Source organism: Fulmarus glacialis, unplaced genomic scaffold (assembly GCF_000690835.1).
Source record: "Fulmarus glacialis isolate BGI_N327 unplaced genomic scaffold, ASM69083v1 scaffold4276, whole genome shotgun sequence".
Lineage (NCBI taxonomy): Eukaryota > Metazoa > Chordata > Aves > Procellariiformes > Procellariidae > Fulmarus > Fulmarus glacialis.
Genome location: NW_009216090.1, coordinates 107,694 through 134,669, shown reverse-complemented (window position 1 = coordinate 134,669; position 26,976 = coordinate 107,694). Strand labels below are relative to the sequence as shown.

At 37.9% G+C, this 26,976-nt stretch overlaps 1 protein-coding gene across 1 annotated transcript in view; it reads left to right on the top strand.

The window, feature by feature from the left end:
• MAP2K5 (mitogen-activated protein kinase kinase 5) overlaps positions 1–26,976 on the top strand; it is a 131,459-nt gene that overhangs the window by 2,450 nt on the left and 102,033 nt on the right. Inside the window, exons 2-7 of the mRNA XM_009579158.1 lie at positions 2,892–2,959; positions 7,790–7,859; positions 11,488–11,528; positions 12,266–12,333; positions 15,091–15,139; positions 20,222–20,286. Coding sequence (XP_009577453.1) covers positions 2,939–2,959; positions 7,790–7,859; positions 11,488–11,528; positions 12,266–12,333; positions 15,091–15,139; positions 20,222–20,286 — 314 coding nt within the window. The 5' untranslated portion in view covers positions 2,892–2,938. The remainder of the gene's footprint in view (positions 1–2,891; positions 2,960–7,789; positions 7,860–11,487; positions 11,529–12,265; positions 12,334–15,090; positions 15,140–20,221; positions 20,287–26,976) is intronic.

Sequence of the window (26,976 nt, the reverse complement as noted above, 5' to 3'; positions counted from 1 at the left end):
ACATTTTCTGCCTTTTCATCAACATATTTTTAATTTATTCTTTTTGTACCACCATCAGGAATTTTGCAGTTCTGAGAACTTCAGAGTTAATTTCTTAATCATTTGAAATGAATAATGTGTGAATTTTTTTTTTTATTTTAATAAACATTTTGCAAATGGGCTATAAGAGTTTTCCAGCTTTTTTTTTTCATTTTTGGTGGTGCCAGCTCAGTTTGTTCCCTCAAGCCAGACTTGTTTAACAGCTTTTATCTCCTTATATTCATCTCTCTCTGTCATGTGTTTCCCCTCTTCTGCATTTTACTCTGATCCCTTCTTGTTGATGCATGGCGTTCGTTGTGTTCACTATTCCAACAGCTGCTTCTTCAGCCTTTCTTACTCCGTTACACACTGCGACTGGGACTTGGGTTTCGGCCAGGTAGCAGTTTTACAACTCCTCCTCCTTTCTGCCTAAAACGTTTCCAGGCAAGGAAGCATTCAGTTTCAACTCACTAACTCTTCTTAATCTTTTCATCATTCATGACTCGCTGCAGGCTGGTAACCCTACCAAGTAGTTTTAGCAATCTGGCAGTTCACCAGTTAAATATCCATGAGACAAGGCTCTTGTAGGACATCACTGTGCTATCTCATTCCTTCCAGCTTCCATGTTTCCAGTGTCCCATAGCTCTCTTTTGGTACATTTTTGAAGTGTAATTGTAAGGTTTTTATGTTACTTTTTTTTCTTACTATTTCTCTCTTGTTGTTTTGCTCTCTCTCTGCGTTGCTTTGCTTTTTTTGTTATAGCCTCAGAATTACCTGCAAGGTTTTCAGAGGCAAAATGAACAAACTGCTTTTCTCGGGTAATTTTAGTTTGTTGACTGAGATCTCTTCCTGGATTCTTGTGCATAACGAGGAGCAAGAGTGAGTTTTCATCCAGGGACATAATGGCACTTTTTAATGCTGATGTAATACGCCGGGGCTGTGATTGCAGAGAGCACGTGTATCAGTTAGAACATGTCTGTAGAGATGGGGACAGACAGACAGACTGCCCCAGTCTTGCATCCTGAGCTGGTCAGGAGCAAACCTGCTCCGGCCCCCAAGCTGTATAAATTCACTTGCTCATCTCCATGTCCTCACCGTTTGATATTTAACAGGTGTTTGAAATACGGGGGGTGTGTGTGTTGCTCCTTGATTTCCCGGTGCATGTTAGCTCGGGCAGAGTGCTTTTCTTTTGTCACCATACGGCTTTCTGACCAGCTTGCTTGCAACTTGGAGCACGGGCAAAATTGCTCCTGTCTGTCCTCCTTGTGCGTGTGGACGTATCCTGACACACTGAGCCCCATCAGCTTTTAGGAAGAGGTGAAGGTCTCAGGCCTTTTAAATATCCCAACTCAAATGGGCCTGCGTGTTTGAGATTCCCCACAATAGATGTTTTCTGGCCGAAAAGGCGTGTGAATTTGTCAGCCATTCTTTGGTATCAGTTGGATGTTCTGTTATTGTTTTATTTTCAAAGAGCTCCTTCTCCAAAGGGAAAAAACAAATGTAAAACTGGTGTATACACCAGTGTGCTTTGTGGCTTTTTTGTTGGGTTGTTTTTTGGGTTTTGTTTTTTTTTTTTAATAAGTATCTAAGGAAGATATTTAAATTGCAGCAGGCAAAAATTGGAGACAGATCATTAACCCCTCCCTTCTCCCCCAAAGCTAGAGCAATAAAAAGAAATTAACATTTTGTAACTGATTTGGAGGGGAGGGGTCTGTTCTGTTCGTCTGGCGACTGGTGCAGCTCTCCCATCGCTGACAGTGCACAGCTTTTCACGAGGACCGGGGCAGGAGAGGAGGACGGGGTGGCCACTGCTCCCATCGGAGTGAAGGAACCGCACGGGGTGTCTCAGCAACTGCGGCTTGTGACACTGGAGCGTGTTGTTGCACCAGCTGGTGCTAATGGCAGGGATTGAGCCCCCTGGTAAATCTGCACCTGCTGAATCCCTCCATATGTCTTTGGAAAGTCTATTCCTCCTTCAGATCTTCATATTAATAATTCTTTCTGAACGCCTTGCTCTGCTGGAGCCTTTCCAAATCTTGCTCCCTTTCCTCTGGTTCTGTTTCTACAGCAGCCTCTTTCCTTACACCAGAAGCGCCTTGTCTGGGCGTTTGTGGCTGTGCCTGAGCCGTCACCATGAAACCGTGATTGCCTGGTAATGCCTCCTGCCTCCTCTTCACCCACAGTTGCACTATGGACAAAAACACAGACTGGTTTTGCTTGTTCACAAACTTCTGTCTTCATCTAAATCTCTATATAAACATTGCGTATTTGTGTCCATGTGTAAGTTACAGTTTTTAAGTCAGCATTGCTGTGTCACGAAGAAGCAGAGGTGCAGGGGTGGGGGCAGAGGGTGGGGAGGAACTTGACGTAGGGCAGGTGACTTGAGATAGGGTTGACAGTAAGACCAGAAGGTTTTAGTGGGAGGAAAACAATTTAATTTTTATTTTTTTAATTTCTAGTAATTCTGATGAAAGAAACTGCCAAAATGTAACTCCATCTGGGAGGATCAAAGCACACTCGGGAACTTTACTTTCTGTTTGCTGTGTCAAAAGAATACTTTGATGGGTTTCAGCAAGGGGTATTACAGCATCTGTAAGACTCTCAGCTTCTGGAGAGGTTCTGGCAGTAAAAGAACTGTTGAGAGCAAAGTTTTGAGCACTTTTCATGTCCCCTTTTTAGATGTAATTGTAGTCTTTATTAATGTTTGGAGTCATTATACATTATTATTTCACAGTACATGATTAGCTGTGTAGCTGGCTTATATGTTCCTCGTATTTTTATTTGCTTCTGAAAGTCCTGGTAAAAACCTTACGTATTAAAATTGTAAATATCCTTCTTCCATTGTTCATGAATGTAATACATTTCTTTGTTAGATGAAGATGAGGATGGTGATCGGATTACTGTTAGAAGCGATGAAGAAATGAAAGCCATGCTGTCCTATGTAGGTATAGTATAACAAATGCTGATATTTTCCATGTTTATCAGTTTCTGTTTGTGTATTTTTGCTTGTATCAAAGTGTTAATGTAAGCTGCAGTGTTCACAGTACAATATTCCTGTATTAAGTTCACAGTATAATATTCCTGTATTAAGTGTAGGTGTTTAAAAACTGTGTCACATGAGATATGGACATGCTTGACTTTTTAAAAAAAAGACTTGTACACTTACTGATCATATCATAAACATTAAGAATAATGCATCTTAATGACTTTTGCATTAGGTATAGTGCAGGCTAAATGGACTATCAATTTCTTGTATTTTTTATGCAGTACTTAAAGTAACGGCTCATTAAAAATGAACCCCTGGGCTCTAAAAATTTTTCAAAATCTACTTTCATCTGGAGACTGTTTCACCCCTCCTAACAGAAGAGTTTCATTGTAGCTGCAGGCTCAATATTCATAGAGGATTTAAAGACGTATTTTCTGTTTTTTAATATGATATATATATGTGTGTCTGTGTGTGCCTTTATATACATATATGTGTGTAAAATCTCTATCTAGATACCTATAAATATGAAATCCGTCTACAGAAATAAAGTGTGCAGTTACTTATTGAAACAAAAGAATTTGAATATAGCTTCAGCGTATCTTTCATGTTGCAGATGTAAGTGAAAAAAATCATTTAACATTTCCTTTCAAATGAAATTGATAAGCAAGAAAATAACAAACGGGTATTTTCTCTCTAAGCCAGATGGACTGCTAGTTCCTTAGAAGGTGCACTTCTCACTGTGTTAATGGCCTTAACTTGGAATGTATCAGAAACAAGCCCTGTTTAGTACCGTTCGTAGGTGGTTTTGGTGGGACTTAACGACTTGGTTCAGTTTAGTCCTCATCAGTTCCCCATTGCAGAGGAAGCAGAGCAGGGACATGCTTGGATCACCTACAGCTTGCCTGAGTCTCTGCTTGATGGACCCCTCTTGGGCACATATTCTCTAGTGTTTGGCAAAACAATGTAGTTTCATTGTTGTGAACTTAGCACGTAAATACATCAAATCATTGATGTTTCCTGTGAAGGGGGCTCATGTTTTCTAGGCTCCAGGAAGGCTTCCTCAGTGAAATTCTGATCCTTTTGATATCTGCAGAGGTTGTACTATTTCTTGCCTTGCGAAGGCTGGGGTGGACATTCGTTGACTGGAAATCTGTTAGCAGACCCTGGTTCAAAGAGACTTTAGTCATTGCCTATGACTGAATTCTGGGGTGAAAGAAGTACAGGTTCCAGATGCTGGTGATTGAGCTCTCTGAAACTCAAGGGGTTTCTTAAATAAGCCCCTCTCATGTGCAGTTTTCTTTCCAGAGGAGGTGAAACCATTGTATTACAAATGGATATTAAAGAGTGTCAGACAGTTGTGTGAAAGAAAGGAAGAAAAATCTTGCTGCAGTCAAGGGGATTTTGTGCTTGTTTGAGCGTTTTTTTTGTTTTGTTTCATACAACCAGATCATTGGTGATGCTTCCCCACTGGAATTCCTTGTGTTTCTTGATTTTTTTCCTTATAAAATGTCTGCCATTTTTGCTGTTAAACTGGAAAACTTGAATTTTCCTGGCACAGTCTTAAGATAAATCGTGCCTTTGTAAGGTCATCTTTTTGCTATGCTTCCAAGCTTACTGTTAAAGTTTCAGTACATTATGATTGCTCAACTCTCTGCTTTCCCTTAAAAATTATGGGATGTCTGTAAATGACTTCTTTCCGCTTCAGCAGCCTTTCTACTCTGAAAATTTTCCCTTCAGTTTTAAACTAGTTTTCTGTTTGAGTGTTGCATAGATGGTTTAACTTTCTAGCATCCTACAGGTGTAATTTTGGGATATGTTTATAAGAAAACAAATGTTCTTAGCCTACAAGAAAAGGAATGAATCTACCGTAATCTTGAAGAATATACCAGGGAAGAAAAATACTTTTTTTTTTTTTTTTTTTTCTTTTTTTTAGTGTTTTGAGGCCTGCAACAAATATTTGGAGGATTGAACAGCTGCTGACATATTTCTAGGAATTTTGATATGGTGCAGTTTGCCTCCAGTTCTGGTAGTATTCTCCAAAATGAAAGTGAAGGGTTTTCTTTCAGTTTAAGAACAAAAAAATAATTCGCTGAGAATGCAGATCTCTTCCGTGCAGGTGTGACACTATAATTGGGGAAGATGTTTTGAATCATGCACAACCTCTTGTCTTTAGGTTCTTTGGTTTCTGAACTTGACAGTAAGTTATTTCAGACGTTTCTGGAATTATTTTAGAGTATGCAGAAATACTTCGTATTATGCCTGTGCAAATATTGTGGAATGGTAAATAAAATTATTTTTCTGTTGTGCATTGCGGTTAATTAAAGACAGACATTGAGTATCAGTGGAGTTGCACTTTAGCTGTTGTCTTGTATCAGTATAAAAAGACAGTAATTTTTTTGACAGCCACTGATTGGAAAGTTGCTTGCAGCTTTCTGAAAGCAAGGGGTACATGCTCTGGATCAATAACTGGCAAATTTTCCATTAAAAAGAATACCTGAACAATGTTCCAAATAGCCACTGGCATCTTAATTTTCCATGGAAACCTCAAATGCTCATGTGTGGAGGACAAGTCATTTTCAGACAATTTTTCCAGACTACTTGTTAACAGTTATTGCTGTCCCAAAAGGTTGACAGCTTACATGATTGATATTTCATTTACTTGTCATCATTGTTTGAGTAATGGAGAGGGCCATGTTTTTTTCTCTCTCTCTCCCTCTATTTTTTTTTTTTTTTATAGGAAACAGTCTCATGTATGTTTATTTTAGTTTATTATTCTAGGGAGTATGTTTATACTGTGTGTATATATGTCTTCAGGTCATAGAATGCCACTAGTAAAATGGTAATAAAAAAGTTTATTTTTCTTAAGCAGTTTTGGCCCCCAGTGGAGCAGGAGATTCTTTCACAACTCCATAACTATTAGGTACTGGTGACACATTTTTATGAAGGGATATGGGGACATGGGGGAGGATTTGGCATGTTATTCATGCCCCCCCGATACAAAATAAGTCTATGGGGTAGTCCTGACTCCTGAAAAACCTCTTGATCATTTCAAAAGAGTGGGCTTTTGTAGTGAATAGCTTTGCTCTGTATAAGCATCTGTCACGCAGTTATTTAAGATGTGGATTTACATGTTTGTGCACTAATATGAATGAGATGCCCCGCTCAAAAATCTTGTGGTGAGATTTTAATGAGAGAAATGCTTTTAGCAGCAGGCATCGTACTAGATGTACACACAGGAGGTGGGGCTGGACCAATCCTTAAACCCTCAGCAATTTTTTTCATAACAGTTTTTTCACAAAAAGGAAATTTCTTCCTGTTTCTTGACATGAATGTGAAAAACAGAAGCACTGAAAAAACGTCTGCACATAAATTGATTTTGGTGTCCATCTAACATTTGCTTACTATAGTTCACATGTTTAATCCCATTGTAAGAGGAAAAAAAAAATGTTTTGTAACATTAGGTAGTTAATAAACTTTTGTCTTTTTTAAGTTGCATAAGTAAAAAATGCTTGGGTTATGGGAAACCATTGGTGTGATGAAATACATGTGTTTGATTCCATAGAGACTTGGAATTTTTTTTTCTTGTTGACATCCATTCTTGCCAGTTTGAGTAATAGTATCACAAAACACGGGTAACAGTGACATGCTGAAGTCTTAGACCACACTCGGCTGGTGAGAATTAGCATGAAAGTCAGTGGAGCTACACTGATTTATGCCATGAAGATCTGGCCAACAGCCAGCGTGTTTGCTTCAAAGGTGTCGGCAATTGCAAAAGAAACGTGCTTTGTGATGTGCTTTCAATATTTAACACATTGTGATGAGAGGTATGTGGGTTATAGACAGTAAACTCGTAGCGAGGTCTGTCTCCTGCCCCAGGATTGTCTGGTCATGATGTTAAATGTCCTGTCTGGTGAGCGTTCACGCCTCCTGAGGAGTGAGGGTCAATTATGAAAGCTAATAAAGATTTTGATTTATTTAATCCAAGTGTTTATTTCTTCATTTAATGCCACTCTTCATCCTCATGCCACTCATCAGGCTTCCTCATACCACATCAGATATTTTCTGTCTTCATGGGTCTTGATGTCCTCAGATACTTTTGCATCCCTTTTTGTCCATTCTTAACCTTTCTTTAGCAATAAACTTCTCCGCGCAGATCACTCCTTGCAGTCCCTGTAGAGCCCAAGGTCTCAGGATGTCTGCAGTGGCTTTCTAGTAAACGCTGTTTTGCATATCCTACTGTGCATTAAATTTGTACGCTGAGGGAACGCACGACAACTCCGCTTGTGTGGGATGTGACTCCCACTGCCCTGACTTTTTGCTTCATTGCTGCAAATTCTTGGATAGTTTCCAGATTCTTTTCTACCTTGGAGTTTTCCTAATTGCATGGTTTTTGACTATATTTACAGCGTTTCTTTGTTTCCACATTTGACTGGTTTTCCTGGCTTCTCCAGGTGTGGCAACTGCTGTGTTTGCTGTAAATGTTTCATTTGCTCACTCTTCTGAAGCATTCCCAGGTTTCAGGTGGGCCTGAAACTTGCTTAGCTGAGCCAGTAACAGATCCCTGTGCTGGAGTTGGTACTGCGCTCGGCATCGCAGCCCCTTGCTTATGGTGCTCTGTGCCACTTTATTGTGTGGGCATTGCAAACGGTAAGAAATCATTCTAAAGGCTGATATGTACTATGGCAATTCAAAAAAAAAAAAAAAACACTGAATTAAACAATCCATAAGTGCTCTTACTACTATTCATACATTACTGAGTAATCTCTTTCTTTAATCTCTTTGCAGTATTACTCCACTGTAATGGAACAGCAAGTAAATGGACAGTTAATAGAGCCTCTACAGATATATCCAAGAGGTAATGCTTAACAAATTCTAATCAACAATGATGATATCAGTAAACTGTTTCATCAACAGTTATGTTTTCGGGAGGTTTAAATGCACATAACATGATGTTTACCTCTTAATTTGGATAGAAGAATTCATTATTGTGGGGAATGTAGTGAAAACTACATTTATTGCATATAAAATAGCTAATTTACTGGAGTAAATTAGACTAACAAGATTCAGTTTGCATAGTACATATTTATGTACATTTAAAAAACTCATTGGTGATGGTTCTGCATGTATTCAAACCAAAGCAGATGAATAACTTAAGTTTTGGATACTTACAAAAATTGGGTTTTGTTAAGATCTTTTAATATCATTAATCAGTCTAACGGACTTGGGGAATGTGACTGTCATTGTTCATTTTCAAAATGGGAACATGTCTGTCACAGAAGCTCTATGCGTGACGTGTTTTATTTGAGATTTGGGCACTTAGTGGTATCAAAATGATCACTAGTACTTGAATAGTTCTGAACAGGGAAGGATGTAATCAGTTATGTGGGCTGAGGCAATTAAAAAATAGGTCATCTACGTCCTGAACAAAAATCCGTAGGCAGCTAGTTAGGTTTTTGGGAATGCACCGCTCTCTCTGAACTCCAATAGTGGTTAAAAAAAGACTAATACATTACGTAATCCCGCTGATTCATTCAGATGCTCTCACTATCCAGTCTTTGAATCTCTGATTCTTAATTGATGAAACAGATAAGGTTTAAATTCTCCAAGTAAATCTCCCAGCAATAAATTAATTGAAATAATTAAAAATTAAACTCTTCTCACTTAACTGATATTATACAAATAATCATACTATGAGTTTCCCAATTAAACATTCTAGACTTCCATTACTTACAACTCTCTGAAGTTTGAATTGGGCAATTAACCAACAGTCTTCTCAAACACATGCTAATAAGGTCTCAAAAGGAGGCTGGATTTCCTGCTAGTTTAGTATGCTCCTATGGAAAAGAGACTTGAATTCAAGGGGAATACGGAGATTTTTTTTTTTTTTTTTTTAATGGCTCAGGCTAGCAGGATCTGATTGAGAGGAGGGACTCCCAGATATTCGAGCTGTAGGACTCCAGAGCAGTCAGCAGTCGAGATGCGTTCTCATGAGACGAGTGCAAGGACAGCAATGAAGGGGGAAGCTGCGTTCTGCCCCCTTGCCTCTTCCCAGGATGAGATGCGAGGGTCTCAGCCTTTCTCCTGAACCTCTTTCTATAGAAGGCCATTTAATTACTGACATACACTCTGCCTAAAAACACTGACCACCACTTGCAAGAAATAAAGTGCTAGGCTTTCAGGTGGCTTGGAGAAACTGATAGACTGGATGATCCTAATAGGTGAGAAACCCTTCTTGGAAATACAAAGCAATTAGATATATTTCCCCTTAAGCAAACGGTTTGAGGAAGTTGTGGCAGGAGGTGCTTAGTGCTGGCATGCCTGAGTGTTTAAAGGGACATTTTGAGGTTACAAATCGGGCTTAACCTTCTTATAGAGTCTCCTTTTCGGTCATTCCTGAAGATTTTTTTTGCTGCATTATCCTTTTTCTATTTCCTTTACATCCAAGGATAATTTTCTTTGACTGTACAGATTGAGAATTCATCTCCATGCTGCTGAGGATATGATCCCCATGTGTTATCTCCACATTTTCACCATTGGCTCAACTACGCATGTGTCTGCTGGGTATTTCCTCGTAGGTGGCTTGCCCCTTACTCTGAATTGCTTCAGAGCTGAGTTGTTGTTTCATCTTTCCAAATCACCTTCTTAAAACATCTATTCTTTCTAGGTTAGAGCTTTAAAGCTGCCCTGTGCTCCCTTCATACCCAGACTGCCTCTAAGTTCTGCTGCTGCTTTTCTGCAATGTCAAATAAAATGCACTTTCCTGCATTTTTTTTCTGTCTTCTGGCATTTAAAGTTCTAGTTCTGCCTTTCTAATGAACATCCCAAATTTTGTTAGCACACGCGCTTTTCTTTCGTGCCCTTTTGGCCGTGTCTCTCTACATGCTACAGTTTAAAGCCCCATCAGTAACATGCAGCTTTTCTGCCTGTAGTTTAAGGTTCTTCCTTTTTAAGAGCTTCCTTTGCAAACCCAATCTTCCTTTGAGTCCTTTTCCCTTTCTGCCTCTCTTACTTCTCAGGAAGCCGCCTAGTTGCTGTTTCCAGTCAGCTTCCAAAAACTCGTGTCTTCCATAAAGTCTGCCATGGATATGTAAATGTGTTACCTTGGCTGTGCAGTATTCATTTGATAATTTAAAGGTCTTTAAGGGGAAAAAATGGTATTTTGTCTATTTTTTAAAAAAATGCATTTTCGCTGTCTAGGTGGTAAGAGCCAGAGTTCTTTTTTTATACTGAAAATAAACCTCTGTATGCGTATACATAAACAAGAGAGTGTGTGCATACACACACACACACATATATATCTCCTGTCTATGTTATATATACGTCCCATCTGTGGAATGCAAGGTGAATATACCATTCAAATATATATAATAAAAAATATTATTCTTTTAATATCTTGTTCAAAATGTTGATTTTAATCTATTGGAAAAAATATAGTATGCTTATATGTGTTTTAGAATAGTTTATTGTTTTCTGTGTTGTGTTTTTTTTAATGCCCACAGTGTCATAATATTTTTCTTCTTTAAGATGCACATTCTAATGTCATTTAAAAGGCACATGGCCTGGCCCTAACTGATGTGTTTAATAACTATCATCTGTGTCCTTCTGACTAATAAATAGTTCTGTTTCCTGCTGTCAAAAATGGAAGTGAAATGCATGTGCATCAGAGAAAGAGAAAAATCAAATTCATCCCTCCTCAGACAATCAATCAAAAGTGACAGGCCCTTTAACATACAATTTGTAGGGCACTGTAGTTTTAAAATGGGAACTGTCTGTAACATGTAGCTAGAAGCCTTTGTGGCTTTAACATTTGACAAAAGCACATCCACCAAATGGAAGAACAAGGCAATATATAGTTTGAGAGACTTTAGGAAAATACTTTCTTTTCAAGCAGCATGTCCCTCTGTAAACCTAGACATCATAATAAGATGCCACATTTGTACAGCTGTGTCCAAAATGTGGCATTTTGTATTGCATTTATCCAGTATTTGCTTTCTTGAGACTCACTGCGGTTGCCCCTGACATGTTTTTTCCACATGTAAAACAAACTGTCTGCATTTGACAATATGACTAATTCATGATGTGTGGCAGCTGATTCCTTTAAAATACATCTTGCAAATATTTCTGTTAAATGCCAGGAAAAATACAGCATGTGAAATATAGTGACGTAAGATATTGATTTTAATTTGAATTACAAAAAGAATCTGATAATTTAAGCCAACAGTTCTCTTGATTTTGATGTGTTTTAAGCAGAAATTAGAATTTATATTACATGGTGTCAGAAAGCTCTTAGCATTTATAAATGCTCACTCCTGCAAGTTAAAAATCCTGGTTCATAATTCCCACTCTGGGTCTTGTGAGGCACTTTTCAATCATTTCTCTCTGCTAATTTTGGTGTCACCCTCATTTCTTTTTAAAAGATTCATTTTGAGCAAATTTGTAAATGGCCCTGATGTGTTCTACAATTTAGTCAATTACTGTTTCAGCCTGCAAGCCTCCTGGGAAACGGAACATACATGGCCTGAAGGTACGAATTTCAATAATTGTTTCAGTAAAGTTAGATGGATTTGTAATGCTGTGTTCCACTTATTGAAATGTCAAATAAAACTGCACTTTCTTGAGCTCTGACAAGCAGATTTTTTTTTTTTTTTTTTTTTTTGTGAGGGTGGGAGAAGGATTCATCTGCTGGGTGTTGGCTGTGATACCTATATATACAGTTTTATTAAAAATGGAATTGCCTGCCTTTTTGTTTTTAACCTCTGTTAATAAGGTTCCTAAATTTTAATATTGAGTTCATCAACTAATGGCTGCTACTACTTCAAAGAGTTTAAAAAACCCCACCATATTCATTTGATTTCAGTAATTTATCTAAGTGTGGAAGGCACTGCAATGAAATTCTTTTAGGTTGCTTGATTCATTCAGGTATGCTTATTGCTTCTGTAATCATACCCATTTTGAAATGCAGAAGACTACGAATGTATTAAATGATAGTTTAGTTTTTAAAATCAGAATAAATGGTGGACATATCATCTCTTTTTTTGTATTATTTAACTAAGCCTTTAAGATGTGAAGATAATATATTGTAGTCCATGAATTATATAGCCTGCTAACCTACATACAGGCGAGACCTCAACCATTGGCATGCCTAGCAACAAGCTAATTAACCTTCATAGTGAAATGAGAAATTCATGGCAAATTACAGGTTAATTAGAATAGTGTCCTCTGAACACAAACGACTGATAAAGATTCTTTCCCTGCCTGCAGGTAAATACGCGAGCAGGGTCTGCTAATAATAGCAGTTCGGTAGTCTCGGATTCCCTTCCAAGCAATAGGTAAGAGTCAAGAACGGGAGCATATGTTTTGTTTTGTTTTCTTTTCTTTTCTTTTATTAAACCAAAATGGAACCTTGTGTGCGGTCGTTACTAACGATAAGCTTGATGTTGAATAACTTTTTCAATATGACTACTGGGCACACAGGAGTGAAGTGGGGAAGACGAAATTACCTTGATTCATGGATCTTGTTAGACTTGTGCTGCTGGTTCTTCAGGAGAATTATTTTCTGCCAAAAGAAATAAGTCTTTGCTGGGTATTTCAGGTGGCTTTGTCCTTTACAAAGCATTGAAATACTGTTTATGGGTGAGCTAATTTGTTTTAGTTGATCTAATAATCACTGTCTAAGGCAAGGTCTGTATGTTCAGGTCTTCATTGCTTATCTCATTCCAGGATTCTTTGATTTTAAAATTTGATACCCAATTCAGTAGGTTTATTATTGTGGGGTTAAGATTTTGGAAAAATCTGAACAGCTTAGGTGCCCTGTTTCATACAGTTTCAGCAAAGTTTTGGAGGCCATCTCCCTTATCTTTCTTTTTAGATTCCAGTCCTAATTTCAAAACCCATGTTAAGATCTTAAAATGCAAAAGAACTTTTTCTCTTTTTTCCTAGAGATCTGCTTTTAAATACTGGAGCATAAACTCCCTTTTATTACATGAACTGTTACAGGAAGGTGTTGTGCTCAATACTGATGTTAAAACAAACAAAACCCCACAAAAAACCTTGTGTATGCTTAAAAGGAAATAAGAAAAGTCTGGCTCCATCCTCTTCATATAAGAGCATATTTGAAACATGGGAATAGAAATCTCTGGAGGTCCCTTTCAGCCTAAATTATTCTATTATTCTAATAAGCATATAATATTACGTTTATCCGTGCATCAGCATGCTGCTCCCTTTTCTCTCCGAGAGCATTTTGGGAAAAAAAAAAAAATCGACAGAGACGAACATGATCAAAGACACAATCATATCGCATTAAGCATGTTCTGTCAGTGAAGTGCCGATACCCGTGCTGGCAGACACCACAAAGTGCTGCAGTGGTGGGACTGTCCCACAAACCTTGCCTTTGCGTGGTGGGAGTGATGTGATGTGGTTACCCGTTGACGAGGAGGATGCCACCCCACACAGGTGGCAGCAGTGCTGGAGTTGTGCTACAGTGGGTAGCCCCATTCAAGTACCACCAAAACCAGTTTTGATGCTCCCTTTAGTGGCTTTGCTAATTGTAGAGATAAAAAAAGAAGCCCAATACCCTGTGTCAATCTCCTCTGGCAAAGTTTGCCCCCATCCCTTGGGGAAGATTTGCTGTGTATTGCAATGGTGAAGATCCTATCCAAGACTCTTTAAAGAAAATAAATCTGAATGTCTTTATGAACTGCAGTCCTCCTCCCAGTCTATCATACCACTGAACTAAATAAAGCTGCTTTCTGTCGCTGTTGTGCTTTGGCTTTCAGTACTTCCTGTACTTTGAGCTTGTTCTTAAAGTGCATTGAAAATGAGGCTTCTAGAAGATTCTTGTCACCTTATTTGGTGGTTAATTGCCATTCCTTTTCCGAAACCTTCTGCACTATGAGTTTTGTTTTTGAAGTAATTGAAAGTCTCTCTTTGTTTCATGTTCACAAATTGTTAGTCATGAAAGATGACAAGATCAACCTATGTTTCCTTGGAAAACTTAATTTTTCTTTAAAGTACTCGTGGGAACAAGAGGCCTATTAAAGAACAAAGCCACCAAATATGAAATCTGTGTTTTCACTGTTCTTGTTAATAATGATCTGTGATCAAGACACGTGCACATGCCTTTCAAGAATATATTATTTTGTACTTTTTTTTTTTTAACTTCAGCAGTAAGAGCAGAATGTCTCTTTGAGATTAAGTTTTGCAGACATACATCTATACTTCTACCCAGGCAGTTTGTTGTGTTGAACGTACAAGGAACAGAGTTTGTCAGGAAAGGAGGTGAAGCAGTGTTTTGCGAGTGGGTGGAAGTAGTTTGAAGCCGTTAATAGTTTTACCTGCAAAACACACCAAGCTGATAGTTGTGGGTTTTTAAAGTTCTCTTACTAGAAAAAAATAATATGGGTCATTTTGCCTAATGTAAGACTACTGACCCTGGAGTAGTTTCTCCTGAAAAAGCACAGGGACTGCAGCAGCAGGTTGACCCGCAATGGATGCACATGGCAATCTTCCTCACCCCCCTCAATTTAGGCACGTCCCTGAGATGCCTAAATGAGGATTTGTGTTCACCTGCTCACCATGCTCCAGTCTGCGGTCAGTTGAGGTAGTGAGGCATCATCGATTGCACACCCTTCTGCTGCAGATTTATAGAAATTATTGAGGCATAATGCCTTAAGGGATTTTAAAACAAGAAAAGGCACCTGAAAACTAGATGTAAACCTTATTTTCCTGCTGTTTTTTTGAAACACCTGGTGTGTGAGGGTATCTTTGTTTTTTTTTCTTTTTCTTCTTTGAACTGACAAATAATAGGTTGTATCTCAAAGGGTAGTATAGTCAGGTATCTAAAAAAGCTAGTTTGTAAAGGTGAAAAATATATTGATTTTCTTAAATGTTCATTGCTTCTCCATTTCTGCTGTCTGCAGTTTGAGGAGTAGCTGTACTGAACATCAGTCAGCATTGCTAAAGTTAAATCTGTTCAGAATATGTAACCGTGAACTTAACCTGGTGGCTTGTTGTTTCTTATGGTTTCACTTCATTTTATAGAGTGAAATGGCACAGTCGTTAAAAATAATTGCCTCTTATTTTTTCAGCTTAAAAAAGTCTTCTGCAGAGCTGAAGAAAATACTTGCAAATGGCCAGGTAGGTGCACTGAATCGAGGCTTGGCTACATGCACGTCTCGTTACTGCCTAATACTGGAGTGATTGGCATACCACAAATAGGTGGAGAGATGCTTACTGCTCATTTAGTTGTAATGTGTTCTTTTAATACAGAACTGGAGGGACCATGAAAACCTTCATGATATGAATGAGTTATGTGTCCTGATTTACTTTGATTGGCATAGCAATTTGCTTCCCATTTCTCAAAATGTGCTAATCAGATTTAGCTCCAGATAGATTGAAGTACCTCACACATGTTGCGCTGCTGCCACAATTTCAGGGAAGAAAGTTAATCAATTTTGAATAACTAAGTCAACTGCTCAGTTAGAATGACCTTTGTATTTTTTAGGGCAGTAGATACTTCAATATTTAGCAGATTCTTTCAAGGAACTGCTCTGTAATATTTGGAATCACCTTATGTTGTAGCTTCTTTAAAAAAAAAAAAAAAAAAAAAAAAACCCCAAACAAACAAAAAACCCAAACTAAAACAAAAAAAACCCCAAAGTTGTAGAACGCTGTCTTGTTACTTTCTCTTCCTGCTTCAAGCATTTAGATTCTGGCACCCAGAAGTGAAAGGTTTAATGTAACAATTGATGGAAAAGTAGATGTCCTGGACAAACGGAGCAAGCATTTCTTACCCATTTTGAGCTGAACGTATGGGCAGGCTTGCAGTAGCGCGATGACATTAAATATACACCGTTAAATTAAACTACCTTAAAAGAATCCCAGATTCTTCAGAAGCAACATAAATATGTTTTAATGTTTGTCATAGCGAAAGCCCTTTGATAGCCTTGGAGGCAGGCACCTGTCCATTGCGATCAAGCTTGCCTATTAGGCTCTATTGACTGAGACATCTGTGTCACTGCAAATAAAAGACTCTTATTGATTTTCTTAACTGCTGTTCACTTCCCTTCCATGTTTCGAAGGCTGAAATCTTAATTATCTCAGATGCGTATTCAGTGCCTTCACACAATGACCTCTCCAAGCCTCATTGGCATTTCATGAATCAAGTAGTTGTAGTTGAGCGTGTCAAGAAGATAAAGGCAGGTCTTCATGCTTGTCCTTCAGTATCACCTGTAACATTGTGGTCTAATAGATGAGAGTGCCCCTCTAAAATGTGAGTCGAACAGGCCAGTATTGCAGCCTTGCCCATTTGGCACTGAATCCTTTGAATACAGCTTGGAAATGTGTTTTTAAGCTTGTCAGCATTCCTTACGTGCAGACATAGTTTAACAGTCACAGATTCCTACCAGGTAGATTTGTTAATGTTTCAAAATTGTAGCTAAACAACATATTTCTCTGGATAACTTAAAATTACGTAAGTACCACCAGCATGCTTCTGAACTTTGAAAATGAAGTTGATAATTACTCCAATATTACTAATTATTTTTTTAAAGTAGAATTACTGAACGTGAGTAAAAGTTATCTTTTTGTGATTGAGTCCATAAGCTGTATTTGGCATTTCATTTGTTCTGAGTAATAGAAATTACTATTTTGTGTGCCCTGCAATAGATTGTAACAGATTTCTTTCCTGCGAGGTAGAATTTTAGAAAGATACAAAGGAACCAAAACTCTTATTATGATATTAAAAAATGTTACTTAAACCCATTAAAAAAAAAAGAAAATAAAAAATAAGTTTTAATATTACCTTTTAGTCACACTGCTCTGGTGGGAGTTATACTGCTTTCTGTTGAGACAAAATGCTTTTTGTTATGCTGCATTGTGTTCTGCAAAATTTCGTCATAGATCCATAACTGGAAATAGGTTTCTAGTTGTAACTTTAGCTTTTCCTCCTTTTGGGGGATTAAGTCACACTTATCATTACTTAAATATGGGTTGGGTTATTATTTTTTGTTATTTTTTGGCAGTTTATGCTTTCAGGCATTCATAATGATATTCCTCTAGTAGTTTCCATTTAGGTTTAATAAGGAATTCATATTAATCATTAAAAGAAGGGGACATGATTCTTCAAGATAATCAAATATTGACAGGTTAGAAATAGCTTTCTGCCTAGGTTCATTGATATAGGTGATGTGATATAAATATTTATTTCTTTTCTGTCACTCAGAGTAAATGCCACCAATTGATTCAGCATTGATATAGTGTCAACAGTTCATAAGAAACATTTGACTGGCTTGTGTTTTCCGATTAGTCTCTGCTCTATAAAGCGGGATTTACTAAATCTCTCCAATTGTCTGCTCATAGAGTGTGACTGCTTTCTGAAACCATTATTGCTTCGATTCGTAAAGCAAAGGTATGGCTATAGGACTTCGCCTCTGTCAGGCCTCTACATATAAAATAAGGATTAATTGAGCATTTTGTTTTTAATGATTTACAAGAGATAGACACTGATTTCTTTCAAAAACAGCAGGTATAAGCAAGGGATGTTTTGTTTGCTGATCCGTAATTGAAGTCTGTTTTGCTCTTTCATTAATTCTGTTAATATTGGCATCCAATCAAACTCGGTTTTGCAGGTTTAATATTCCAGTCCATGCTGTCGAGTTCATTGTTATTATGTTATCATTTTATGATTGAGAATCCAGTTTTCCCAGTAAAATAAATAAATCACCACATGTTTTTGGCATCTTTATTTGAGCCAGTAAATCACACTTTATCTCTCTATCAGTTGCTGGCAGATCCTTGCTCCACCCCAGTCTTCCTATTTCACCCTGGGTTTCTGGTTGCTCTTTGTGCCTAGAGACAAGAAATGGTGCTGGGCTGGCAGCAGGTGCGAGTGGTGCAGCATCACAGTACGGCACTGCTCCTGTCGCGGGCTTTTAGGGAACGGTGTGAAGAGAATACTCTCCTTTTACCAAAAAGCAGGAGAAAAGAGAATACGCTTTATGTCTCTGGTTCTGCTCAATTTGTTGCTTATAACTTGTATAACTACAAAAAAATTCTTCTTTTTTCCCCCCAAGAAGCAAAGATACAAGTATGTTCATAGCTTTGTGGATTCATTTGGTTTCTCTTAAGAGTTTTGTTTGTAAGAACATTGCTGGGAATATAGGAGAGAGATGTTTGTTGTTACCTCAAAGACTGGAGAATTAAAGTCCTCCAGCTTAGGAGAGCAGAACTCCTTAAACACAGTATGCGCTTTAAATTAATGAGTACTGCAGTCTGAGAGAAATTATGTTTAGAGCAAGGGATCCAGTATAGATTCGTATTTTAAAACCCATTCATGAAGTATTGTTCTTTATGAGGTGTCTTTTTCCCCCCTCTTTATTTGCATTTTCTGATTGATGCAATAAGCAAGATAGCTTTCAGTAATAAAATAAATTTTCATTTTCAACATAAACCTTGATAGTTGAATGGGCCATTTCATACCTTCTTAAGATAAGGTTTAACTACAAATAGGTAATAATGTGGAGTCAACTTCTGCTTTGAGGTATTTCAAATCTCAGAGATTTTGAGCTCACTGGAAGAAATGCATAGAGGAAAAGTATTTCCTGTGAGACACAAGCATGCTTTTTGTTCAGGTAGTGAAAGGAAAGAACACAAATTTTGGAGTTCATAATTTCTGCCCTTAAAACATTGAAACTACTTTAATTCAATTAAATATTCCATTTTCTGTTGGTAAGACATGCTGAATATTGACTCTTTAGGGCATTTCAGCTTGTTACCATCACTTGTTCCAGTTGAAGCCAGGGGCAAAGTTCCTCTTATCTTCACTGACATCATATGAAAAGGGATGCTTAAACATGGCTTAGTAACTGAAGGGCACATGTCCCCACTGAATTTTAAAAGCCATTTCAGAAGTTGGATAAATACAGATAGTTAGCTTATGGCGAGGTCTGTGTGGCTCTCACCATCGTGCTTGTGGTAGTTGAAACAGCTAATTTGAAGCTATATCTCAGATGTGCTTAAGTGATCTCTAATCACATCAGTGATAGCAGACCAGACATATCATTAGGGGTTTTTTGATGCCTTTTAACACACAAAAATGACAGAAAGTCTTTAAGCAGCCATGCCAACTCATGTAAAAATGTTTAACTTGATATCCCATCAAATATAAATAGTTAATAGAAACAAGTTAATGATTTGGTAACAAATTCCTAGGAAAACATCTCTTAAAAATGGGATTTGCCCGGACATTTATTGCTTGCAATGATCAGGCAATGGAGGAGATCTTTTTGGAGTAGCAAATGCATGCAGCCCAGAATTTATTCTCATTAAAATATTTAATTTCAAGTATGCATGTGCATTCCAAAAATGTCTGTAGTGATTTTTTTTTATTTTTAATAAGTGGTTTAGCTGGAAGATCAGTATAACTGTATTTGTACAGGAGAAGGTTGAACTGTAGTTTTACATTTGAATTGCTCAGCCAGCAAGGTGATGTATAATAAGCTTTTATAAAATCCATATCAGAAAGATCCCAAATTCCAGCATTTGCAATGTACAGTGCTTGTTATCAAGCTTCTGCTCAAATATCTGAAGACATCGTCGTATGTGGAGAGTTGTCCCAGTGAGTGGAAAGATTGAGGCAAGCAATTAGTTGTATATTTCAAGGAAAATGATTTTTTAGTGGATCGTGATTCAAGACTTTTTTTTTTTTTCAGAATATTTGCTTTAGTTAAAAGGTATATAAATGAAGCACTATGAAGGAATCCTACTGACAAAACTGTCACTCAATTAGTGTCAATTATGCTGATTCCAGAATAAATCATAAACTTTTCTAGCCATTCTTAAGGTGACAGTTTTCTGTTGGATTGTTTCCATTCACCTCCAACTTTGGCTTTGGTTATGTGCTATTCTGGAGACCCTTTTCCTATCAGTATCTGTGACCTGACCCTCTTGAGCTATATTATATCATTCCATTTTGACACCTTTTATCAAACTTTAATGAAATGACCCAGGCAAACAAATTGTCATTAAACTTTCCATCACTTTGTCCCTTGGTATCGTCTTTTATAAATTGGACAGCAAATGTTGTATTGATCTTCTCGTTCTTGCAGCTGAACTTGAAATGACCCAGACTGCTTGTTGTTTATGGCCTAGAGTTGCTTTTCCTTGACATTTCCATCCACAGCATGACATCTCTTTTGTTTTTCTTTCTTTCTTGTGGAGATGAATGAACAAGACATACGGTATCGAGACATCCTCGGTCATGGCAATGGAGGCACAGTCTACAAGTGAGTGTTGAATTTCCCTTAAAATTTTTGAAAATAAAATTTAACAGCACTCTTTTTTTTTTTTTCCCCCTTCATATTTGTAGTGAGATATAGGTGGGCCACTGCTGCTATGCAGAAAAGATTATAAAATAAATTCTTAATATAAACTTTTTAAGAATTCTCTTTACGTATTTACGAGGTATCTGCTTTTGGGTGCCTTGAGGGCTGGTGCATTTTTATTATCTTTTTAATACTTAGCTTTGAATCCCTCATGGGTAACAAGTTAACGGTTCACAAGTGGAACTTGAAATGTCCTGAAGCATAATGAATTGCCTTCAGTATTTGCAATGCCGTTATTCTTGCTGGCTCACCACACCCTTTGCTAGCCCGGTACTGAGAATGACACCAGTGGGATGTGATGACACCATTGCTCTGCCTTTCTCTAGCAATTCAAAATTAGTAAATACCCCTTTCACTGTTGCAGTGATTTCCCTCCCTTACAAGCAGCTTCCCACACAGGCTGATGAATATATTAAATTATAAACTCCCCCAAATTTTGGTAGTGAAGCTTATACCCTGCAGCCAGTATTAATTTTAATATTGTAAAGATTATAATAGCACAGATATAGTTTTCTCGACAGGAAAGTCTTTCTCATGCATAGTGCAAAGTTTAAACTACATAATGTAATATCTGGTACTTAATAGTCTGCAGTGGTGTATGAAAAATATTCCACTAGGAATTAAGAAATCCATACTTTGTAAGAAAGCCCTGAGGGAGTAATAAAGGTTTCCTCCAGAGAGCTATTTACCATATACAGTAACCCAGCATCCCATTATGATTTTGTTTATACCTTTAGACATTTTAACTTTGATATTAACAATTTTTTTTAAATGTTTTAAAAGCTACAGTGCATTTAGTTTAGTTTCTAATTGGCTGGCAACATTGCAAAACGACTAGCTTCGGTCTCCTTGCAGAAGGCTTAATGAAAATGGACTTCCAAAACCTTAAAGGGACAAATCTAGTCTTTGAATGGACTTTTCCGAAATCAGGTTAGCCTTGTAGGTGGAATGTAGTTCAGAAATCTCATTGACATTCTCTTGTAGAAAGATATTGCTAGACCAAGAAACTTGCAGAAGCAGTGTTCTTTTCTTACTTTATAATAAGAAAGATCTGAGAAGAGAGAGTGTTGAACTTTACAGCTCAGTCAGTGACTCCTTGGTGTTTTCTGATTTAGAGAAAGTTGCTTCCCTTCCCTGTGTATTGATGGAGGCTCCGGGAGTGGATGGAGGTGGGAGAAGCATCGCAAAGGTGGACCACGTGCTCTGATCCTGGTGGAAGGCACTTGAGGCACAGTTAGGGAAAAGGAATATCCCACAAAGTGAGGGAACCCCCACGTGTCATACCCAATTTGGGGTCATTTTCTTTAGAGAAGTAGCTGAAATAAGGAGCTAGCAATGCAAAATCATGAGCTGCCTAAGAATGGCCATACCAGGTCGTACCAAAAGTCTCTCTCCTTCATCCTGTGTCTTAGAGTAGCCGGTGGCCAAAGTCTAAGGAATGTAAACCAAGGCAAGTGAATGTGTGCTTTGCTAATCTTGTTGCACTGAGGATCTGCTGAACTTAATGTCTGTTTGTCAACTTACGTCTGCCCTACTCACAAGGAACAGCTGTATTCCACATCTGCTGTGTGTGCATGGTCCGTACCATGAGACGGTGCTTTTAGATGCAGAAGGCGGTACAAAAATGTCTCATTCTTCTACAATATTGCCACGTGCATAGTATGTATTTCACATTTCATAAAATTCATATGGGAAATTTGGATAAAATGCTATGTAAAGCCAAACTTGCACCTTTTGACTTCTTTTTGTATTTCTGAAGGGTAGTATAGTTATGTGCCTGCTTTTTGTTTAATATTTTTACAAAAATGTTTTTCTCTTGTGAAGACTGCTGCTTTAGTAAGAGTCTGCAGGAATGATGAAGGAACAGAGATGTGAACACTCAAGGCACAGAGGATAATAGCACAGGAGGGAATGCATAACACTTCTGGCACTTCTTCTATGTTGATTTGCTGCATTGTGTGGGCTGATTGTGTGATCTGCTTCGTTAAGTGGTTGATTGTTGCATTTGCCTGCAGTTTGGGAAAGTAAAAAATTTTACCTGTAAAAGCATAAGCCCTTTCCTGTATCAGGGAAATATTTCTACCTTTCTTTTTCCTTTTTATTACATTTATATTTTAAATTAGCAGTTGCAGTGAATTCACAGTATTTTCTCTAGTGCAGGTGTCATTCTGCACTGTTCCAGGGAATGTTTTCACGTGTGGATGTCTTATACATTCCTGAAGTTTTACTTTCTTTGCAATGCAAACAATAGCAGAATATAAATACGAAATACGGTTTTCTCCCAAAAACCAGCTTCTAAGCTATGCGTTCCTCTCAGATCTTCCCGAATTTGCTTCTTGGTGTGTTGGATTGAAGAGTTGAACCAAATCACTCTTTCATCCCTGGAGAGCTGCTGGTTGCTGTTGTTGCAGGGAGTTGACAATTACTATGCCGTGGTGACATGCTTTGGACAAAGCACACAGAACTTCCTACCTTGGGACAATCGCCCCTTTGTAAAAGGGAGCTGTTCTCCCTCGCCAAAGGAGCATCTGTGCTACACAAGCCAATAAGAAATTGCAAAATGGAATACTTACAGGTAGCTGGATTGCACTAGTCATGGATAGCAGCCTACATATATTTTATTCCAGTAAATCAATGACCATTTGTCAAATAAAATTAATTGCAAACGTTTGGCTGTTTTCCTCTTCCAGCATTCCATGCTGTGGGTTTGTTTCAGAAGAGGCTGTGTGTAGTATTGATCTGAATCTAAAGAATGAGCATGTCTATGTAGTATCTTTCTTTCTTTCTTTCTAGCTCTTTATACTAAGTCATATCCATTATGGCAATGATATATTATCAGCATTCAGCAAACAAGATAGCGTGTCGCAGGTCGCTGAGCAAAAATTTTCAGCCTCTCTTTCCACGTGAATTAACTACTATTGAAATAGTTTATTGAGATTGAAGTATTGATCACTTTTCATGCTAACCTTGGCTTAAGGGGGGAGAGAGGAGGTGGTTTTGTTCTCTTTGGAAGACGCTATGTTTAGTTAGAAAATGTATTTCATTTATTTGGGTCCTTTACAGCTGCAACTGTTTTATTGCTTGGAGAAGAGGTATCTTAGCTTTATTTTTATGACAGTATAATTATACTTTAGAAATACACTTGATTACTGTGTGTAGCAAAATTGTTCCAGTATATTGGCTTGGCCAATATTGCTATACAAACAACTTTTCAGTCAATTGAGTCTGGTAAAAAATCAATACTTTATAGCAATATTTCTAGTGAGAACTTGCTGAATCTAAATGTTTTTCCTGTTCTAAAAAGAAGGGATTTTATAGTTGTTTGACTTGCTATTTTTCCCCTACCTTTTGATACACTATTTTCTTAATTAAGGAATGATAACAATTATAGAGTTAGATACGGCAAAAACAGTTAGTTATTCTTGCTTTCTGATTGCTAGTATTTTCAAAAATATGTGAGAACATATAAATAATCCCAAACTGTATATTCAAAAAGTATCTTTGAATATACCAACAATCAGAAAGCAAGAATTCTTCCACTGGTGCATAGTGAGCAGTGTGAACCCTGTCTTGAGTAAAGACTGTCAAGAAAGTGATGAAATCTGCTGTAACAAAGACTGAAAGTACCCTAGTGTCTTTATCTTCCATTTGCCGGTTGTTATTTAGATCATTAACTGGGATTTCCACTTTCCATGGAGTATTATAAGTCCAATCGTATGAATTTTTGGAAACTCTCAGCTGCCATTATTTTGTGGAGATTTGCACCTTTCCTGACAAGAGGGCCCTAAGACTGTTACACTGGTAGATGTACAAGCTTCCAGCTCTGCAACAGACTTTCTAATTTTTTATCAACTATTTTATAGAATCTGGTAGGATGGAGAATGTACAGTTTGGACTGATTCACAGCAGAAGAAAACATTTATATACTAGTGTATCTATTGTATTTACTTAAATTTAAGTACACTTTAAGTACGTACTTCTGTGCTGCATCTTGTGGCTCCATCATTGGCTGCAGAGCTCCAAGAGACTGTTTTGATAAGATCGCTTCTTTTTACTTCAGTGAAAGAAGGTTAACATTTTGGTTTGTAATGTGATGTATACGCTCTGCCAGCCAGTCTCAGGAGTAGATACATTAAATTATTTAGACTTAAATCTTTAGTTGTGTATATTTTGAACCTAAGGATTATGAAGTAGAGGTATTTATCTCTGGCAAATAATTACTCCGTGAAGTCTCCCTCACATGGCATATCTAAAGTATCACTATTTCCTTCCTTTACATACAAAGAAAAATAATATTTTTCTCTTATTTCATGTTTTCTAGTTTTTGCTTTGCAATTGTAGCTAATGAGAAGTGAGATGTTCAAGGAACTCTAGGGGATGTTATAGCCTTTTGTGTGCCTGGGATTTTTTTAAAATGTGTGTTCTGTATGGTTTGTAAATCTTTGGATTCTGTTAGAGGAGTCTTCAGCAGCAGCAAGCTGTAACGCTCTGTATACCGAAATAAACATAAAGTCCCAATGATGCCGTAATTAATTTGTGAAGTTACCTAGTGTCTGGGAGAGAGGGAAGAAAAGGGAGAATCGGTTATCATCTTAGCAAAATGCTGTTAAACCAGACGGCTTCCCTTTAAGTTGAGTAATTGGAAGAGAAGTGGCTGTTGATGATGTACCGTCCAGAAGAATTGTATAGCTAGGGAAAATACGGATAAATGCGGAAGCTTAATTTGTTTGAGCAATTTACTTGAGCAATTTTGCTGTTCGGTTGAGTTGTACATTCCAGCATATGCCCGTTTCTTTATTCTCTATCTCAACCAACCTTGGGGTGCCCCATTAGCACATTAAACATAGCGCATGGCAAGACAGCTGGAAAGTTGCTATCTCTTGCAAGACAGCCTGCAAACTGTGCTTTGCGAGTGTATTGCAGATCCTCTAACATTAGCAGGGAAAAGCATTGTCAGTTCTGGAGTGAGGAAGCTGGAGGAGATTTAGCTGTGTTTGAGAGGAAGGAAGGTGGAGGTGATTTAGCTCCGTTTGCTGGAATGGTGATGAATAACCGGAGTTTATTATTGCCTTGAGGAGCTTCGGCTCAGCAAGGTTTGTCCCCTGTTCAGGACACTGGTGCTGTGATGAAGGAGCTCCCTCAAGAGGGTCTCTACAGTCCCAGATCTTCACAAATAGATAGCGGTAACTATCACGCACCTCAAATGTTGCAGGAAGCCAGTCTAAATCTGAGCAGAGCTGTTGCTTTCCTCTGTTCATTCGTTTCTGGTTTTCTGTATGAATATGCAATACAATAACAATAATTTGCCCCTCTTTAAAATACTTATATTCACAGATTATTTTGGCCCTTTTGCAAAGGAGGCTAGTGTCATCCTTGCACATGGCAGAGGGCAAACGGAGACAGAGAGGGAAACGATTTTCCCAAGGCGGCAAAGCAGCAACAGAAGCAGGAACCGAGCCCACCTCTGCCGGTTCCCAGCCCGGAGCACTGCCAGCCAACCCACGCAGCTTCATTTGTGTTGTACTTTCCAGGGGAGGTTCTCACTACGTTTTGTACACGTTGCTTGTCCCAGCCTGGTGCTTGATGCAGCTCTGAAAAAACAAACGTTTTGTTTGGTGTTAAAACGAATCTGTGGCCATGTGAAGTCTGAAAATCACATCTCTCTGCATTCTTGTGTTGCAACTGTGGAAGCATTTTCCTTTATTTCCTTTCCCAGACATTCATTTTCTGTTTCTGTTGTTTTGTTTTATTTTTAGTCACACTGAAAAGCACTGGAACAACAAGAATAGCTGGACTAATTTAGAAATACCCCACCAAATTTCTGCATATTATCATTGCAGTTTAAACAAGACTGACCAGTGATTGCTGTTCACTTGTTTCTTTTGACCCCGGCTATCACTTGCTTGCCTCATATGAAGATAAAGTACCTGCTTCAAGACTGACAAAAACCATTCCTTTGCAGAATGGTAGCTGCAGTGAAAGTAAATAAATGAATGGACAGCAATCACAGCCTAGTTGATGAAACTGTTCAATTAAAGCACAGGCATTTACATGGTGTAATTTCCCTAAATTGCCAATGAGCCCCTTTAGACACAACCAGTGTTCAAATTGATTTCAGCATTGATTTTGGCTGAAGCTGATAAATTTCTGCTTGTTAGTTAAAGTAATTTTGCAGAAGACTTTGTACTGCAGTACTGAAGTGTTCATTTAGCCGATGGTTAAAAGAGGAGTTATTTACAGAGGGTTCTACTGTTGTTCTGAGATGGGACAATTCCCCGGTCATCTTTTTACTTTTAATTTTTAAGCTTCAGTATACAATCAATAGGTTATTGAAACTGATTAAAATGTATCCAGCCAGCTGCCTATGGCTGTTTAATTAGAAACTGGATGATTCTTAAATTAAAGTTGTTTTGTTTGCGTTATATGCCCATAGCTTGGAAGATTAAGTGAATAGTAATCCTGAAAATTTGAGTTTGTTCTTGTTACCAATGAGTGAGGTGGTGCGTGAGCATAGTGCAGCTTTTTTTGCAGCTTGCCCCAATGTGGGCGATATCATCTGTTTCTTGGTTACAAATAACGCTCCATGTAGTA